Source organism: Amblyomma americanum, chromosome 1 (genome assembly GCF_052857255.1).
Source record: "Amblyomma americanum isolate KBUSLIRL-KWMA chromosome 1, ASM5285725v1, whole genome shotgun sequence".
Classification (NCBI taxonomy): domain Eukaryota; kingdom Metazoa; phylum Arthropoda; class Arachnida; order Ixodida; family Ixodidae; genus Amblyomma; species Amblyomma americanum.
The window spans coordinates 23,652,028-23,670,947 of NC_135497.1; the positions used below are offsets into that span (position 1 = coordinate 23,652,028).

General features: G+C 48.8%; 1 protein-coding gene across 1 annotated transcript in view; it reads left to right on the forward strand.

The window, feature by feature from the left end:
• Window positions 1–18,920, forward strand: part of LOC144111340 (trypsin-1-like) — a 73,335-nt gene that overhangs the window by 29,868 nt on the left and 24,547 nt on the right. The window contains exons 2-3 of the mRNA XM_077644614.1: window positions 14,969–14,996; window positions 17,369–17,457. Coding sequence (XP_077500740.1) covers window positions 14,969–14,996; window positions 17,369–17,457 — 117 coding nt within the window. The remainder of the gene's footprint in view (window positions 1–14,968; window positions 14,997–17,368; window positions 17,458–18,920) is intronic.

The following is an 18,920-nucleotide window of genomic DNA, read 5'->3' on the forward strand; positions in this document are numbered from 1 at the left end:
TTTTCGTCAGAGAGCATGTGTGGACGATTCCGTGTCAGATGGCCATCAAACCATAGCAGCCGAGCGCCCTTACCACTGAGCCACCGCAGCGGGTCTGCAAGCGACATCAAGTAATGTTTTTGTTCACTACAAATGAAAATTTAAGGGGGCCCTCAAAAAGACGCTGTATTCATGGGATGTTAACGGACGCCGATTCACGAATATCCTCTAGCAAGAATTTTTTAAATGCGTTTTGTAGAAGCCGAGTTATTTGTATAGTCTAACTTTAAATTTCAGCGCAGCTTCCTGACTTGCCGAACCGACGCTGCTGACTAGCTGCGGCCATGGTATACCTGCGCCTGAAATTATCTAACCAATAGCCACCTCTGAACAGAACTACGCATAGGCGAGCGACGGAGGAGGGCGCGAGCATGAAAAATTCGCCGGAAAGGACTCGCCAACATCCGCGCGCGATTGTGGGCTCCCTGCTGCGTGCAAAAGTGCATTATTTGGCTCAGGTGTTCATGACGAGAGAACGTAGGGATTGATCGAGTTTATGTGCTCTCCTTGGACGATTTTTCAGAGCCCCTTTAAAGAAGTACTATGATGATTATGGTGACTGCATTAAAATTTTAATGGCGCAAGGGCATCTTTGGCCAAAGAACGTCATGGCCCAAGGTGTCCATTAACTTGCGATGTCGATGGCACACGCCCGCGTCTTCACTGCGAACACGCTTCTCTCTGCTCTCGTCTGCTGATCTGCTTTAAACGGAGCACAGCCACACGCAACAGCATTTCTATGGAGGGCCCCTGCGCTCCCCCTCTCCCGATTTCATGTGCCTTCTTCCTCAGCTGCATTTCTGCGCAAGGCGAAAAGAAAGGGCACCCAAGGCCACCGCTGTACGCACAGGTGACTTGTGGCGCTTGCAAAACAAAGCACTGGTCTCGTGAAACCTCCCCCGGCCGCCAAAACAAAGGGACAATAGAGTATAATAAGTGGCAGCGTCGGCCTAAACAATGTTCCTCAAACATTTAATATTTTAGGGACGACCAGCATTGTTACCCCGCTGTCGCAGAAAAATAAAACGCGAAAGATCACACATAAAAAGAACACGGTGCAGGGAAAACAGAGTTTAAAAAGCGAAATACTCACGAATTTGTGCAAAGTACGAGCGAACTCTTCCACTACATCACTCGTCACCCACTAACAGGCCCGCTGAAACCTAGCGAAATTGCAGCAGGCAAGGAAAGGCTTAAGTCCCTAGATCCGCTGATCTAGGGACTTAGGCAAGGCGAGGCAAGCAAGCCAAGCAAGCACGCAAGCAAGACACTTCCGAGCTCAATATATATTTCAGTCGCCAAACGTATCGCTCATCGGCACAGTTTCCTTTCGCTGCATAAACAGTACTGGCAGGACGCTTATCAACCCCGCCGTTATGCCAAGTCTTGCATGACTTGACAAAACGCAACAACTGTAAAAAGTTTATTCGGAGTTCCCGGGTTCAAACCCGACCGCGGCAGCTGCGTTTCGACGGAGGTGACATGATAAGGCGCCCGTGTGCTGTGCGATGTCAGTGCACGTTAAAGATCCCCAGGTGGTCGAAATTATTCCGGAGCCCTCCACTGCGGCGCTTCTTTCACTTCCTGCTTTATTCCTTCCCTTACGGCGCGGATCCGGTTGTCCACCGAGATGTGAAACAATTACTGCGCCATTTCCTTTCCTCAAAAACCAATTTTTTTGCTTTTTTCTAACAGTTTATCAACACAAGCAATGTACACCAACTTGTGTCAGGCTCGAGAATAGGACTGTTGGGTGAGACTTTCTCCATCGGTGCTAATTCTCTCCAGACAGATTTTCGGCCATTGTTCACATAACAAACCACCTTCCAAGAGCTCTCAGCATCATGCTACCCGTATTTGTTCACAAACAATCCAGATTATTTGTGCAGCTCTAATAATATTGGAATGAATGCTGTCTCCCTGATTAGAGTGAGGTTTCAGTTGTAAAGCTCATTTAGCATTCCCAAAGCATAATTACTTATCTGAGGATTTTCCGGCTATTATTATGTTCCGCCGCATGCCGAATTAATGGCAGTAATTAATGCTGCTCAAAGAAAACATTCCTTTCGGTGTTGATAACCAAGCGCTTACCCAGTTCATTGTACACAGAGCCGCCGCGGTGGCTGAGTGGTTATGGCGCTCGGCTGCTGGCCCGAAAGACGCGGGTTCGATCCCGGCCGCGGCAGTCGAATTTCGATGGAGGCGAAATGCTAGAGGCCCGTGTACTGTGCGATGTCAGCGCACGTTAAAGAACCCCAGGTGGTCGAAATTTCCGGAGCCCTTCACTAACGGCGTCTCTCATAGCCTCAGTTGCTTTGGGACGTTAAACCCCCATAAACCAAACCAAAACCAGTTCATTGTACACAAACTAGTACATTACTTAAAGCGAACTTCGTTTACTCTTCTTTATTTTTGACGAATACTGTGCAAGTTTATAAACGATCGAAGCCGGAATTTGTTTACACCTGAAACTAAACGCACGCCTTTTCACGTTGTTTGATATTAGCGCAGGCGGGGACGATGATAACTTTCCGTCAACAACGCTTTCCACGTGTGCCTGCAGTGTGAATACAACCGAGGTGAACGGCCAAGGCAGCTGCTACGAGCAGCGTCGTGCAACTGCGGAGCGCGCAGCCGATGTTTGCGCGCACGCTTGGTAATGAGTGCAGCCACCACAAAAGAGAGATATTCTTCATTTCCAAATGTTTGCGCGTTTCCGTGAACGGTGACGCCTTTTGGTGACTCGTCATTCGGAATCCACATTCATATTATGGTCTTCGGGGGATATACAGGGTGTTTCACCTTAGATTTTGCACGATTTTTTAAAAATAGGCTTTTTGAGTTAGAAGAGCGCTTTTTTTCGGCATAGCATTGTCAGCGGTGTTGCACATCAGAATACCGCTAAGAACTGCTAACTAGCAGGCTGGTGAACAATATTGAATAGTTAACTTTTTAACTGTAACTGGTTGGTTTGGTTGGTTTATGGGAGTTTAACGTCCCAAAACGACTCGGGCTATGAGAGACGCCGTAGTGAAGGGCTCCGGAAATTTCGACCACCTGGGGTTCTTTAACGTGCACTGACATCGCACAGTACACGGGCCTCTAGAATTTCGCCTCCATCGAAATTCGACCGCCGCGGCCGGGATCGAACCCGCGTCTTTCGGGCCGGCAGCCAAGCGCCGTAACCACTCAGCCACCGCGGCGGCTCAACTGTAACTGTTAGGCTCTTTAATTAATTAGGGGCGTGTAGCCCACCGTAATTAATATCCAAGTCAGTTTTTAGAATTTCTAAAACGCGTTCACCCTCGGAGCTGTGGCCCAACAAAGTTTGGCTATATCGCGCCAAAGTACGTGCGCTGTCGGGAAGCCTGCAGGCAAAGCAGCCTCTCCAGTGCGCGCAACTCGTCGAAATAGGCAAATTAGTTGGGCCACAGCGCCGAGGGTAACCGTGTTTCCGAAGTTTTAAAAATTGATATGGATGTTACTTACGGTGTGCTACACGCCTTTCAATAATAAAGGAGCCTAATGGTAATAGTTCACAATTCAGTATTAGTTAACCAGCCAGCTAAGTAGCACGTTTCAGCTGTATCCTGATGTACTACACTGCTGACAATGGTACAGTGAAAAAAAGCGCTCTTCCAACTCAAAAAGCCTATTTTTAAAAATTGTGCAAAGTCTTAGGTGCAGCACCCTGTATATGCTGTAGAGCTTGCGGTGGATACGATCATTCTCTGCTCGATGGCCGACACACTTGTAAGCAATCGTGGCCGCGACTCCCTTCACGGATCCCTTCGGGGTGCGTCTTTTTTTCCCGCTTTAATCGCGCTTTTGTTGGCAACACTGTGCGTGCTTGTCTATGAGCAGCGTGCACTGCGTCGTCATTTATGTCATCACCATTCCCAGGCGGTACTTCGGCAACGCCCACCGCGATTTCGATGAATGTATAGACAATGAACTGAAGGGTTCGACGAAAACCCGTCTGGCGTTTGTGGATTCCATCAAAATATAAAACATACGCTGACCACAAAAAAAATCTCATACGGGGCCTTGTTGACAACTGGACGTGAAGTGCAAGGAACGGCTTCCACCGTTCTGAGCATACAAGAAGAAGGATTTCTGTGCCTGGCTTTAGGCAACCTTCACTACATCGGCGGCGCTGCGATTGTGCCACTGCGCACCACAAAACCGCTGTCTTCAGCCGCTTGGCTCGCGATAAACGTGCGACCATATTCTAGATGATGAACTCCTTCCTTGCCTTCCTAGGATTCTTTGCCTCTCGACATGGCCCAGTTAGTTGACGTGCGCCTTGTGTGACCTGTACAGAGCGCGGGAGCTCATGCCTATAAACGCAGGCAGGCGGCGTGAAAAAGCACTGCAGTTGCGCCTATAAATTACGTGGTCTCATCGATAGGCTGTGCGATACGTCACTGCGACCGACGTGGCAAACTTCATTGCAGGTTGCCTATACAGAAGGGGAGTCCGCCGTGGGGGCTGAGTGGTTATGGCGCTCGGCTGCTGGCCCGAAAGACGCGGGTTCGATCCCGCCCGCGGCTGTCGAACTTCGATGGAGGCGAAATTCTAGAAGCCCGTGTACTGTGCGATGTCAGTGCACGTTAAAGAACCCCAGGTGGTCGAAATTTCCGGAGCCCTTCACTACGGCATCTCGCATAGCCTGAGTCGCTTTGGGACGTTAAACCGGCATAAATCAAACCAAACCGAACGAAATAGGTGCAGTCACGTGATATTCGAATAATAAAAAAACAGGCCAGAAGTTACACGTCATTGTAATGGTTGGTTAGCAGCGTTCATCGCAGTTCACTATAAAAATATTACGCCGATATCATCGTTTAGAAGGGGACAGAACTGCTATTTCCCCCCATGATGATGTCCACTCTGTGCTAATCCCGCTTTCAAAAACGGGTGCTACGAGGCATTTTCGCGCTTTTCGACCCAATTTTTCATTACCTATGTGCAGTACGCCAGACCTTACGCACACCCAGATGTGCCATCAGCATCAATTCCAAACTCGAACAGAACTTTACCGGCAAAAGAACAGCCCGAAGGTATTACCTTCTAGAAAAGAAACATAAGCGAGGTCTGTAAAGACTTCTACACCACATTACCCCGCGTTAGCACCGTGTAAGTGAAAATCAAAGGCTCCAATAGCCTTCATGGAGTAAAATTTTCTTGTTTTGATGCTCCCATTTCAGCTGTGTCGTTCAAACATAGGCAGGATAAGACCGAGCAACGACCGAAAACTGCCAGTGGCTCCGTGTAACCACGAGAACAATGTACCAAAATGAGATAAACACCGGTGGTGACGTATGTGAAGGCACAGTTGCGAAACTAAGTGGCAGAGGCAGAACGTCAGTGCGAAAATTGCGATAGTACAAAGAGCTCGTGGACGAATCGCATAAACGATACAACAAGGTGCAACAAAGGCATGCACTTCGGCTAGCCTAGGACAGCGCCTCTGCCTATAGGATGACCCAGGCACGCTTGTCTGCGCTCCCATTCTGCAGGCGCAAATAAACAAGCTTCGTCAGTGGACACTGGACAGAAAACTTATCTGCCTGACGCTCATGCTATACTGAAACGTTGGTAAATGGTCCAGTATTTGTTCGGAATCGAGCATTTTTATTAGTAGCGAACAACGGCAGGAACGTAGTCTCCCTAGCGCCCCACATAGCAACTACACACGCGGAAAATTGTGCCACTTTAGCTCAGTGTGACACAGTTAATCGAAACTGTGTCGTCTTTCCAATTTTCGCCTGCAACATACGTCTGTGCTCTTAATCTCCCGTCAAGTCTCTATTTTCTTGTCTGCTATTGACTTAATAATTACGCTTGATGATACAGTGCGTAGCATGCTGCTTGTCCGAAAACGTCAACTAGCTATTCTGCATTACAAAGACGCACGTATTGCTTGACTTATAATTTCCGACTTTACACCAGGACACGACGCCGGTGATGGCGTCTACACACATAGGAAACGCTGCCAAGGGAAAATGAAGCATGAACCAAATAAAGACATCCAGCTGTGGTTCACGTGAACTGACGGAAAAGCTGTTCAGTTGCGAACGTTTGAACAAAAAAAAAGGGGGGGGGGGGAATGACATTAACGGCGCGTTGCCCAATATGACGTGCATTGGTAGACCCTATGCGCGTCGCTTGATGTCTCAAGTAGGCTGGTCTGGCCACCTTTATCGTGTACTGTGCCTCTAATCCGACGAGACAATTGTGGTTTTCATATTGTACTTATGACGTTCTTTGGTTTATGGTTTGGTTTAACGTCCCAAAGCGACTGAGGCTATGAGGGACGCCGTAGTGAAGGGCTCCGGAAATTTCGACCACCTGGGGTTCATTAACGTCCGCGGACATCGCACAGTACACGGGCCTCTAGAATTTCGCCTCCATCGAAATTCCGCCGCCGCGGCCGGGATCGAACCCGCGTCTTTCGGGTCAGCAGCCGAGCGCCATAACCACTCAGCCACCGCGGCGGTTTTATGACGTCCTTTGTCTTTCTTACTCACTGCCCTTCTAGGCCCTGTAAGGTATTATGAATGAATAAATAAATAAATAAAGTACACCCTGCGCGTCAGTAGGCGGGCATCTTAATTAAATCACAACTATACTGTGTCTTAGTCGTCCACGTAAACCTCTTGCATAGGTTTTGTGCCGCGCAGCAAGCGGCTACAAAATATAACGCAGGGGCTTAATAGGAGAGAGCAAGACAATAACTTCCACACTCGGAACTGGAAGTTTCCACACCCGGGCGTTGGAGGTCGTTCAGCAGGTTACCGCGCGTTTCACTGCCCGCAAAGGCACACGGGCGCCGACCCTGATGGCCGTCGAATGCGCTGAGCGGTCGCAGTGTTTACGTGCCTCCGCAGAGCAGCAGAGGGTACGGCGCCAGCCTGTATACTCGCTACATGACGTCGAAGCAGGGCCGCTCCACAGAGACGCTTTGTCACTGACGTCACCACATGCGCTCGACGGCGCAGGCTGTCTCCATGCGGGCCTCGAAAGTCTGCACTGCCGGAAAGGCAGCTGCGGCAACTTCCGCTACAGCTCGCAATCGATGCGAAGGCAATTTTTCAGGCCGTTGCACTTGCTGTGAAAGTGCCGTTTCCCACGTAATGTGAGCTAGCCTTAAAATTTTCGAATGGAAAGGCACATTTCGCAAGGATATTGACTAGAAAATTTTTGCTCGTTAGTCAGTTGTTTGGTTAGCTGGCTTTTGTTCTTTGTTTGTTTGTTTGTTTTGTGAAGATCACGCGGCAGGAGCGGAAGCGATCGACACTGACTTCGACACCCTATGTTACTTCGTCACTATAGAGCACGCAAGCGTTCCTGTCCCTCATCTCTACTGAAACTTCACCGCCCTTGGCAGAGAGTCAAGCATTTGACTCTGGCAGGAGCGATGCAGCGCTTTAATTAACGCTGCACCACAGACAAGCTGAGCGTGCTAATCACTACCCTCCGGTTACGTAGGCACGTAAAGAAAGAACCGCGAATGAATGCTCGCAGGACGTAAAATGATCAGCGCGTTAGTGCGTAAGAACCGCACCCCTCTTTGGCTGGAATACAAGTGGCCGCTTTCTACACGAGTAATTTGCGAACAGTTGGTCAGGCTATTCACAGAGGACAGTCATGATGATACTGTGCCACTTACATTTTGTCACTTACATGTTCCGCCTCACTGCCAGGTATATAACGCTTCCTGCACTTTCTGCCGCTATAAAAGAGTCAGTGAGGGACATCGATGGAAACTTGAGTCACGCATTAAGTTCAACAGGAGGGGCGAATTGGTGAAAAGGTGGCGAATCGGGCTTGTTAGTACGACATGTCTTGCGCAGCAGCCACCAAGAGTGGGAGACACATTCGCAAACAGCGCGAAAGACAGAGTAGAGGTAACGCCATTTGTTTACTTGGGGCGGTAATGGCCTCCAAGGCACTGCTCCGCTTCTTACGAACTTCTGGCCTGCACGATAAGCTGTGACTTTTACGAACGCTGACTTTTCAGAGTGACTCTCCTTTGTCTTTCATTTTTTTTATGTCCTCACTTCTTTCCCCCCGTGTAGGGTAGCAAACCGGTTATTCATCCGGTTAACCTCCCTGCCTTTCCTCTTCCTCCTCCCCCTCCTTGTTACGTGTCCTAACCCTCGCAGTGCCAATGCACAGTTTGGCACTGGCCAAAACCCGCCGCGGTGGCTCAGTGGTTAGGGTGCTCGACTACTGATCCGGAGTTCCCGGGTTCGAACCCGACCGCGGCGGCTGCGTTTTTATGGAGGAAAAACGCTAAGGCGCCCGTGTGCTGTGCGATGTCAGTGCACGTTAAAGATCCCCAGGTGGTCGAAATTATTCCGGAGCCCTCCACTACGGCACCTCTCTATTCCTTTCTCCTTTCACTCCCTCCTTTACCCTTCCCTTACGGCGCGGTTCAGGTGTCCAACGATATATGAGACAGATACTGCGCCATTTCCTTTCCCCCCAAAACCCAAAACCACTGGCCAAACTGCTGGTTTGGCCAGCAGTTTGGTTACAAAGCGTTGTAAAGTTGTGCTATACCATTAACGATAGCGTGATGTCACGGAATGAGCTGCTAATAACATATGTTTACAAGTTCATTCTTTCTTTTACACCGAGGGTGCAAGAAGTGCGCCCTGCACGTCTTGCACCGCGACTAATATATGGGAAGGAAGCGAGAAGTGAGCATGCACTGTCTCTTTTGCGTAACTGTGCTAGCGCCGTCTGCATGCCTGCTTTCTGTAGTCACAGAAACCATAAGCGGGGATTTGTTGAATGAGGTGGCTATGTGGTGATTCCTTCACGCAAAACTCGACCGGGGTGACCAAAGTTGGGTGAACGCCGAGGCTGCCATGCCGAGGCAGCGCTATAGTCCCATTAATAATCGTGTTCTTATCACGGAACATGCATGTGCCCCCGCTTCGCTTGCACAGAGAAAGGCACGGCAGTGGGACCGCTGGGATCGTAAAAAAAAGGATGTATTCCGCCAGAGGGTTTTAAGCTTTCTGCAGCTGCAAAGTTTGTTGTGAAGATGCGTGCTTAAAAGCAGACGGTTACGGGATGCGGGTGCGTGTGCGATGCATTCAGGTTCATTTGCGTTCTGCCGAGCGATACTTCAACCAATGATTTCAACTGTTTTTATTTTTCGTTTAGCCATTTATGCTCTGAATCAGAGCTTCCTGAGTCAGCATGCGTGGCCAATTACATCGCGGGCTCTCTGCGCGAGCTTGTATGCGGCCGTTATTTCTCTCAATAAGAGGAGAAAAAGAGCAGATGCTGGATGTGTGGCTTTAGCTGAGCGTCCAGTCTAAAATTAATGCCCCCCCCCCCCTATTTCTGAGAGATCACTGAGGTGTCTTTGCGATTAGCGGTTCAGAATGCACAAGTCCGGCATATCTTCGTCAGACCCAAACAAAAGTTCGGTGCGTCAGCCTTAATCAAAATATATTTCTCAAGTCTGGGAGCCGTATAGGGCCAACAGTTCTTTATGACCTTTATACATGCTCTGTGCTACGGATGCTTTGAGAAACATGCAACAATATGTAATGACGCATATTTAGTTAAATATATTCGCGGTAGAGTACGCATTTAAATCAAAATTAGAAATAATCTCACGGCAAAACGCGAGAAACTTGGGAGTCGTTTGGCCGCTGGAGGCAGGATTCTGGAGACGAAGCAACCAACTTGCACGGCTGCTCAGAGCGCCGCTATTCCGGTGAAAGTAAGTACTCTCGAGCTGCCAATGCTACTCAAGCTGCAGAACTGATGCGTTAAAAAGAAAGCAGCAAAATACAGGTTTGCATTATAATGTACGCGGGGTCTGACGAGGATATGGTACGTGACTTTGCACAAAACGCTGTTGTCCCTACCTCAGGAACGCCAAGTGCCTCCATTCACCCGCAGTCTGACTCAGATCAGAACATAAACAGCACTGCAGAGTTCAATGTACGGCTAGCGGTGTACGCGCAGAGCTGAAAATGCTTAAAGGCCAATCTGATAACCGCCAGACGTGACTGGAAGTTGTCAAGCAGGAGTCCCAAGTTGTAATGCAGGCGGTGTCGAGCTTCGTCGCAGGCTCAAGGAAGAAGACGTTGTCGAGCACGTTCCAAGAAGCGGCATTACATATGCGTGTACTGCCACACTGTTCCAACAGTTGGGCGGTTGCTTCCCATAACAGTAGCAACTGCCTTTTATCTGCGACAGAGCACAAACGTGACTGTTTACCCATACCCTACTGAAAAATGTATATAGGTTTGAATGGGTCAGCAAATAGGATTATGGCACACTTGGTTTGGCTTTATAGGATGGACGTCCCAAAGCGGCTCAGTCTATGAGGGACGCCGTAGAGGGGGGCTCCGGATAATTTCGACTACCTGGGGTTCTTAACGAGCACTAACAATGCATAGTACACGGACCTTTCACATTTTTCCTCCATCGACGTGCTACCGCAGTGGGCGGGTTCGAACCCACGACTGGCATGCACTGTGTGATGTAAGTGCACGGTAATTAACCACGGGTAATCGAAGTTATAGACTCCCTCCCCTAAGGAGTCACTGAAAGGCTGAATCACTTTAGAAGCTTCATCCTATAATGTTAAACGAAATGTGCTATAATCCTATTTGTCGACCTATTCAAACCTGTACACATTTTTCAATAGGGTATCCAACGCAACCCACTGCTCTCAAGCGCAAACACGAATCTAGTATTTCTTAAATTAAATTTGTTTCTGATATCTGCATGCAGAGCTGAATGAGCTCTGAGGTAATAATTAGTGACAGCCAACTGCGCATATCATCATATATGCGGCTGCCATTCCACTGCGTTGACGGAGGTCGCGCTTGAGTAGCAAGCATCCTTACCGAATAACAGCGCGCATCCCAACTCGACGCAAAGATGGAGCATTAACCGATTATTGACCGGGGATCGAAATAACTCTTGGCCGAAATCAAAGAATCACTACCGGAGCAAGGTCGCCCATACGGCCGTTTTTGCTCCGCTCCTTTTAAACCGTAAAGTGGACCGCAGCGTCTCGTAATGAAATGTATTGATTGACAAGTAGATGATCATTTGCAAAGTACAATAAAGAGTGCACGTTATTTTTTCTCCGCTAAACCGAAGCAGCGCTGAAACGAGCCAGTTGATTCTGATTCTTGGTTACTGCGCGCAACAACACAACGCCACTGACGAGACAAGAAACTGTCATGTTGCAAACGAAGCGCGAACTCGCAACTCGGTTTTGATGTTATTTATTATTTTCCCGATTATTTACGTTTGACCGTACCTCTATTTATTACTTTATGCCGTTTCTGGTTAGTTCCTTTTCATTTTCTTTCAAAACGGAAAGACAAGCTTGCTTTACTGAGCTCACTCAATATTGAACTTCGTTTGCACCAACTTCATGCAGTAACTGTTCTAACATAACAATATAGTTTCCCGACAGTAATTATTTTCGACCATGTATTTCCAGGAATAAAACGGCCTCCCCACTGTAATTGCAGCCATTAATGCTAACAATAATTTTGGAGCAGCACTGGCCAAAAGGAGGTGGAACGACAATATTTTCTGAGTTCCTCACGTTATGTGTTCACGCTATTTTCACCTGCTCTCTTCCGAAGAAGCACTAACATAATCAGAGTGTGGGTGCCTCACCTGGTCCTGACGGCTGCGTGAAACAAGAAAAAAAAAATCCCAGCCGACTTTCCACGGCGTCTTCCGATGTCCTCATGGGGCTCGGCATGTTCCAGGTACCAACGAGAGCGTATACGTGCCGCATTGCTCTGCGAATAACTGCAGAGTAAAGTGTCGTCCGTCCAGAAACAACGGTGCAAAAGCGCCTAAGCTCCATGGTGCACGGTCCGCACATGGTGTCGCTCGCATGGTGTCGTTGCACTGCGCACGTGTCGTCGCCTCCTCGAGCTTGAACAGGAAAGTGCGCACCGCAGGAGTCTGCGGAGCCGGCGTACATGTTGACAGCAGACACGATACGCATTTGGCTACACGTTCGGCTGCTTATACTGTTCGACGAGCCACCCTACATGCTCGCCCTTCCACGGGGACCGAGAGTAATCCGATTAACTTCGCTCGAAGGGCTTCATTGCTGGCCGCACCTTATCGCCACGATAGTGGAAAATTTTCACCCAGCTGCATTCCTCCTCGCTTTCGTAACCGCATCTGTTGGCCATTCCTTTCAAAAGTATCGCTTACCCTAACGTGGAGACGCACTTGTCTGCCGACACCTTTTCTTGTTAAAACGTGTTTTTTTATTATTATTATTTATTGCGCAATCCCCGTCTGCAGCTGTACTTGCATCCAAACAACGATTTACTTAACGCTGCATGACATTGACGTTTACCACGCTCGTTTTATTTGCGGAGACTCTCGATTCCATGCCCATTCAGTTACAAGAACTCTGAAAAGTCCACTGACATAGGACTTGGCAGACCTGGCTCTCACGCAGTCGCTACAGACCACGCACATGCGGCGTCGGCGGCCCCGGTGGCGAGATGCCAAGTGGCGCGCATACCTGGGAGAAAGCCGCTCACCGGGCACCCCCTCTTCGCGATTGCTATTCAGCTCGCGTCGAGTGGCTTTTACATTTCCTCGGTCCGTTATCGGGGGGAAGCTAATTAACTGTTCTCCTTGTACGCCCGCCGAGTACCGTACGCACTCTTGAAGTATGGCCTTTGATCTTGGGCAGGTTGTGTGCAGTCGCTCCTATTCTCTGCCGGAACGTCTGTGCCGCGACGCAATTTACGGTGGGTGCACCCGCTTCGGTATTCCGTTTACGGCAGTCGGCAGGCTTTCTGTCGTCGGAACGTCAACAGGTTGCAGCTGAATATGATGGCCAACTTGGTTGCTGCCGCAATGCTCGCGGTTATCAATACGATCCTCGCATGCGCTGGTCGAATTTTAACCCTCCCAATTAAACGGGCGTACTCGCTGCAATATCAATCCATTATTTGGCGGTTATTTTACAAAAAACGAGCAGCAACACAAGTTAAATGCGGCAGAGTAATAAAAAGAGATGACCGCCTTTTTACTTGGCAATACGCGCTATATTTTGCATGCATCGGTAATAGTGCACAACCGCCAAATATTTTCCACTGATATGCGGTCCTTACGCTAATAAAAAGTTACCTTTCTGTCACTGGAATAATGCGTTGCCCACGGACCTTAGCAGAAGCTCGTGTGTTCGCTGCCTGCGTTTAGATGGGCATATGCAGAAATGTACCGTCCCTCCCGGGTCATCAGGTTTGCTGACGGGCACTGAGGTAGAGGAGCCCCCCTTCTGCTGTGACGCTCAAAAGTGTCCTCACCCTCCAGGATTTGGAGCCCGGGGGAAGCCGTACCGCAACGCCGAGAAGATACGGCCTCGGGACTCTTAAAAACGACGGCAGTGGTTGATCGATGTTGGCTCACTACGGCCCCCCACCCGCTGCTTCGGCTCTTTAATCCTACCATTTCAGAGCGGAAGCAGGGACACAGACGCGCGCTAAAGGACCGACGGCTCGACTATCGGCACGCGGTGACGAAACGCTCCGACGGGCCAACGTTGAGTCGCTGCTCGTGGAGCTAGCTTCCTCGCCATGCCGAGAGAATAATAATAATAATAATAATAATAATAATAATAATAATAATAATAATAATAATAATAATAATAATAATAATAATAATAATAATAATAATAATAATAATAATAATAATAATTGGTTTTTTGGGGAAATGAAATGGCGCAGTATCTGTCTCATATATCGGCGGGCACCTGAACCGCGCCGTAAGGGAGGGGATAAAGGAGGGAGTGAAAGAAGAAAGGAAGAGAGAGGTGCCGTAGTGGAGGGCTCCGGAATAATTTCGGTCACCTGGGGATCTTTAGCGTGCACTGACATCGCACAGCACACGGGCGCCTTAGCGTTTTGCCTCCATAAAAACGAAGCCGCCGCGGTCGGGTTCGCGGTCGGGGCCAAGGCCTCGTCAGGCTCTTAGCCTTTAGCGGAGCCGCCGCGGTGGCTGAGTGGTTACGGCGCTCGGCTGCCGGCCCGAAAGACGCGGGTTCGATCCCGGCCGCGGCGGTGGAATTTCGATGGAGGCGAAATTCTAGAGGCCCGTGTACTGTGCGACGTCAGTGCACGTTAAAGAACCCCAGGTGGTCGAAATTCACGGAGCCCTGCACTACGGCGTCCCTCATAGCCTGAGTCGCTTTGAGACGTTAAACCCCCATAAACCAAACCTTAGCCTTTAGCCTTGGCCTCCTCTTAGGCACTGTCTAAGAAAAAAATAAAACAAACAAACCCCGGGAACTCCGGATCAGTAGCCGAGCGCCCTAACCACTGAGCCACCGCGGCGGGTCCGAGAGGATACACGCTTCGTTATTAATGTGGGCAAAAGGCAAGGCCTTTGAGTGCTACTTTTCCGCAAACACCTTTCCCCAGCCCCTCGACCACTATTCGGACGACGAGCTGTGTTAGCAAGCTTGCGGTTTTTTCAAAGGGTCATCCCGAGGCAAGCGCTCTGGGCCGCAGAGGCGCTGTGGTATCCGGTCAGCATGGTGTGATGCCAAAGTATGCTTTAGGCTTTTCAAAGCGCACTTTCGTGTGAGCCTTCCATGAAGATGCGGCTCCCTGAGCACCGTCACAGGCTGAAAGTCGGTTGTAAGCGCAGAAGACATTGCACATTTATTACCGGAGCGTCGTCACGCGCAAACTTCTGCGCGTACCGATGTCCGAGCCGCGGCATTCGCAGACACCACGCTTCGAAAGCAGTGTCAGTAAACTACGTGATGTTTATCTTGCGACCCACACGATTACTTTAATCATCTTGAGCAGCCCAGTGCGGTTCAGCGCTATGCAATTGGCCGCAAATAAAAATAAACGTCCTAATTAATTTTTTTTCTGTTTTGCAGTTCTGGAAGATATACAACGCCGACGAACGTAAGTATATCATACCGCTCGACATTATTTTATATAACGGGAAGGTTCTCGAAAATTCCGACTTTCAGACACGTCACAACGCCAATAGTTCGACGTGTACTGAAACAGTTACTTGTGACTCCGCCAAATGTGAGGTTTTCGCATAAAGGTGATGATGCCGAATCACTGCACAGCCTACAGGAAGAAGCAAGATCGGTGGCGGCTATGTTAGAATGATTTTAACAGTGGGGTCGCCGGAAGTCTGTCCACGCGACACGACGGCGCAGTCCATGATTTCTATGTGAACACCACGTCACCACGCCACATTCAAAAGAAGTCTAGCACCCTCTGCTCAACATCAGCAGCCCAAGTGAAAGGTGTGCAGGGCCGGAAACTGGCATTAACTTCATCGTGCTCGCGTGTACTACAGCCATATTTGATACTGCAGTGAGAAGTGCGCTCAAAAGCACCCTTTTCGCGCGAACCACTTGATCGCTCCAGTATACACGCGTCTCGCACAAATGTCATCCTTTGTCGTGCATCTTATCCGACTGCACGCGTCATGGTAAAAAGTGCCCGGATGGAGTGTCACAGTTACTAAAACGTGCAGCCCGCTTAAGTTGAGCATCTGAGCATCCAGGCGCTATGGCCATCAACGTTGAGTAAGCTAACAGGCTGCTGAGTCTGTACAGTTTGTACGAGCGGTGCAGTCGCATTCGCAGCCATCGGTGAAGGTGATCACTCTGGTTTCGACTGAATGTGACCATCAAACATTCACCTGGGTCATGATCATTTATTCCCCCGTAAAAGTGACGGTGCAGGCAAGAGGAACAAGCGGACAGCTAAGCTCATGCATTTCGTTCAGCCTTCTTGTAAAAACAGAGCACTTTACTCGGATAATCAGCTTCAAATCGCGTCAAAGTGTGGCTACGGTTCACCGGCGACAAATGGTGCTCTCAGGGCACCCCGGGTTCCCTTACTCTGTTTTCAGACACAAAAAAAAAAGTTAATCCCTTCAATGTCAAAAAAGAAAAAAAATATATTTTTTTAAACTCGGCCACCTGCTACCAAACCTATGACGCGGAATTTTCCAGCAGTGTAAATCATTCATGAGAATGGCCAATTAATTCTAAAAGATGTCACCGTTTTTTCGCCATCCCACCGGAAAAGGTAATTTTTGAAATCTTGACAGTGCAAATGTCTCCACATAAATTATCTGCAGCGGGTAAAATACCGCCGCAGCTAGAGAAACAGCTCTGCTTTCTGCTGACGTATGCTTGCGCGACACTTGTGTCTACCCTAGACGCCTGGAAAAGCTTCTGGCTTGGTCGCAGCTGGTTCAGAATTCTAGCTAGCGGAGCTCTCGGTGGCCACTAGCAGAGATCAAGCGTGAATTATTGCTTTGCTGGTGCGAGTACTCCGTAAAACAGAAAGTGATGCTGCCACGCTTATGCGAAGCAGTGTTCCTCTGTGCCACGATGGAAAAGCCTTTAAACAACTCTTTTCGTCACACTCCCCATTCACTTTTCCTTTTTTTTGCTGCGCTTGCTATCAGAATCCACGGTACGTTCTGAAGGCGAAAAGTTGGCGCGTTTGCTTGCGGCGGCCGTCTTTCCGCGACTCGGGTTGCTTTTCCTGCGCTATACGCGCCGGTAGAAATCGCGGCGTTCCAGCCAAAACGGAGATCCATTCAGGCACACGCCTGACTCCGTAACCGACAGCGACGTCATTGAGTGTGTGCGCGCGCGCGTGGAGGGGGGCGTATGCTTGTAAGGTCCTGTCAACTGCAAAGCCTCCGCGGCTACTTTTAAATAACATTCAAAGCGGAAGGCTTTCATCGAGGTTTGACTGCATGAGCACTGAAGTCCTTTTCAGCATAACTTTCACGCCGAACCGTCCCTCATAGCCTGAGTCGCTTTGGGACGTTAAGCCCCCATAAGCCATAAGCCTTCCACGCCGATTCGCTTGGCAGGTTTATATGGTGCTCAATCAAAAGAAGACGGCACTCGTCTTGTTGTAAGTGTGACTTTCATTCGTTCTGCCTTTTGAAGGTCTGAGGCTGTTTGGTGCGCAATTACCATGCATACTTAATAGAATTTTCAGCACTTTCGATTTTCTTCAGCGCAACATTTCGACTTGCTGGAAGGACGTGTAACAGAGACAACTTCGTTGAAATTTTGCGCATTTATAGTCTGAGGATGGTAAACAATTTTTCGCACCCACTGCGTTCGTTTTCTGAGCAGTCGGCGATCGAGCTGCGCAGTTCCGCTAATCACCCTAATCTTTTCCGACGCAAATAATACCGAGGAGTACCTGCGAGGAAGAATCCATTGCAGTCGGCATGTACTGAGCCTGCGATAAGCTTTAAACAAAGCCCTGTGTTCTGCATGCAGGGCCCTTATGTCCGAGTGCAGCGTCGGAGCAGCACCGCTCGAGAAGGGTCGTCGGAGGACGGGACGCCGGAGAGCCCGTGCCCTTCATGGTACGCACATCAGCGGCGTCGGTGGCCGCGCATCGGCTCTTCGGGAGCTTACTGAACCGGAGCCAGATTCGCAAGGCCGCTTGAACGCCTGAACACTACTTGACGTGCACGTGCATGAGCGCTGACAAATCAGGGGATCGATCGAAGAATCGACCGATTAACCGATGCCGCAAACTTACATGCAGACGGGAAACGTGTGGCTGGCAAAAAAAAAAAAAAAAAACTGCCCTCGCAGCATACTCGACTTCTCTGGACCAGATCTTTCAGCGAGCACTTTAAAAAATTCCTAAATATAGGGTGTTTGAGATAGAGAGAAAATATTTTCAGGGACAAATTCTTTGCCGTGATGGACGTCCTCTTAGGGACATCCTCTAGCTGACATTGCATTTGTACTCTTACGATGAGTTGTTTTGATAGTGTTCTGATGAAACACAGTCTTGAGAGATCATTCCCATTTCACGTGTTCGCTACCGCTGATCACTCATATTGTTTCAATGAAGCGTCATGTTCCACCTTCGCAGAACAGGCACTGCTACAAACACCTGTATGAGGTAAGCTAAACCATAAATATAGCCCACGCGTACTTTAAACTCCATAAGAAGTGGTATTGTGGTACTACTAATTTAGCATAAATCGTAAGATGGCATTCTTTTCTAAGCAGAACCTCCAAGCAGATTTTTTTTGAATGAAGAAAATTTAGAAGTGCCTTCTAATTTTCGACAAATTAAAGCTAATAATTTCTTTCTCGGCACCCGTCGTTGGTCGAAGCAGACAGACTTTGTGATCTTCCGCCGCGGTGTAAAAAAAGAGGAAAGAATCAGAAGAAAACAAAACCACACACGGGGGCTTACATAAAACCACACACTTCTTTGCATGAGTGAAGTTGATGTTTCATCGCAATTTGTTGTGCTTTTTAATTACCGCTGAGAGATAAAGCTTGTTTTTTCTTCTCATTTTTTTCACGAACTTAACATTAGAATAATAATTCCGTTGAGTAGCGCCATAATTTGATTTCACCCTTGCTCGACATTCCTTATTTATCGCCTCTCCTGCAGCCGTAGTGCAGTTTCGAAATGTAAAGTAACAGTAACAACGTAATTAAGACGGAGTTGTATGCACTTCTTCAACCAGTAAGCAACGGCATGCTAGTGGTCGCTGGATTTAACGCCCCCTGTTTAGAAAGCTTAATGCACTTTCTTTTTGCTTGTCCTTGCCAAAGCCACTACTCGTATCGTTGTCATGCATGGGCTCACAATTTTATCTGCGGGCTGTAATCCATTACTACGCGTGAGTGCTTGTTGTCCCCTTTATGGTTCCCACATCCTTCAAGCGACGACTCCTGGCAATGAAAATACTCCTCAAGTTAGCCCGCACAAGCAAGACCACACTTCATAGAAATTCATGGACCCTTGCAGGCAGGTGTCTTGCGCACTATATAGAGTGTTCATTTATTTTGTGACTAG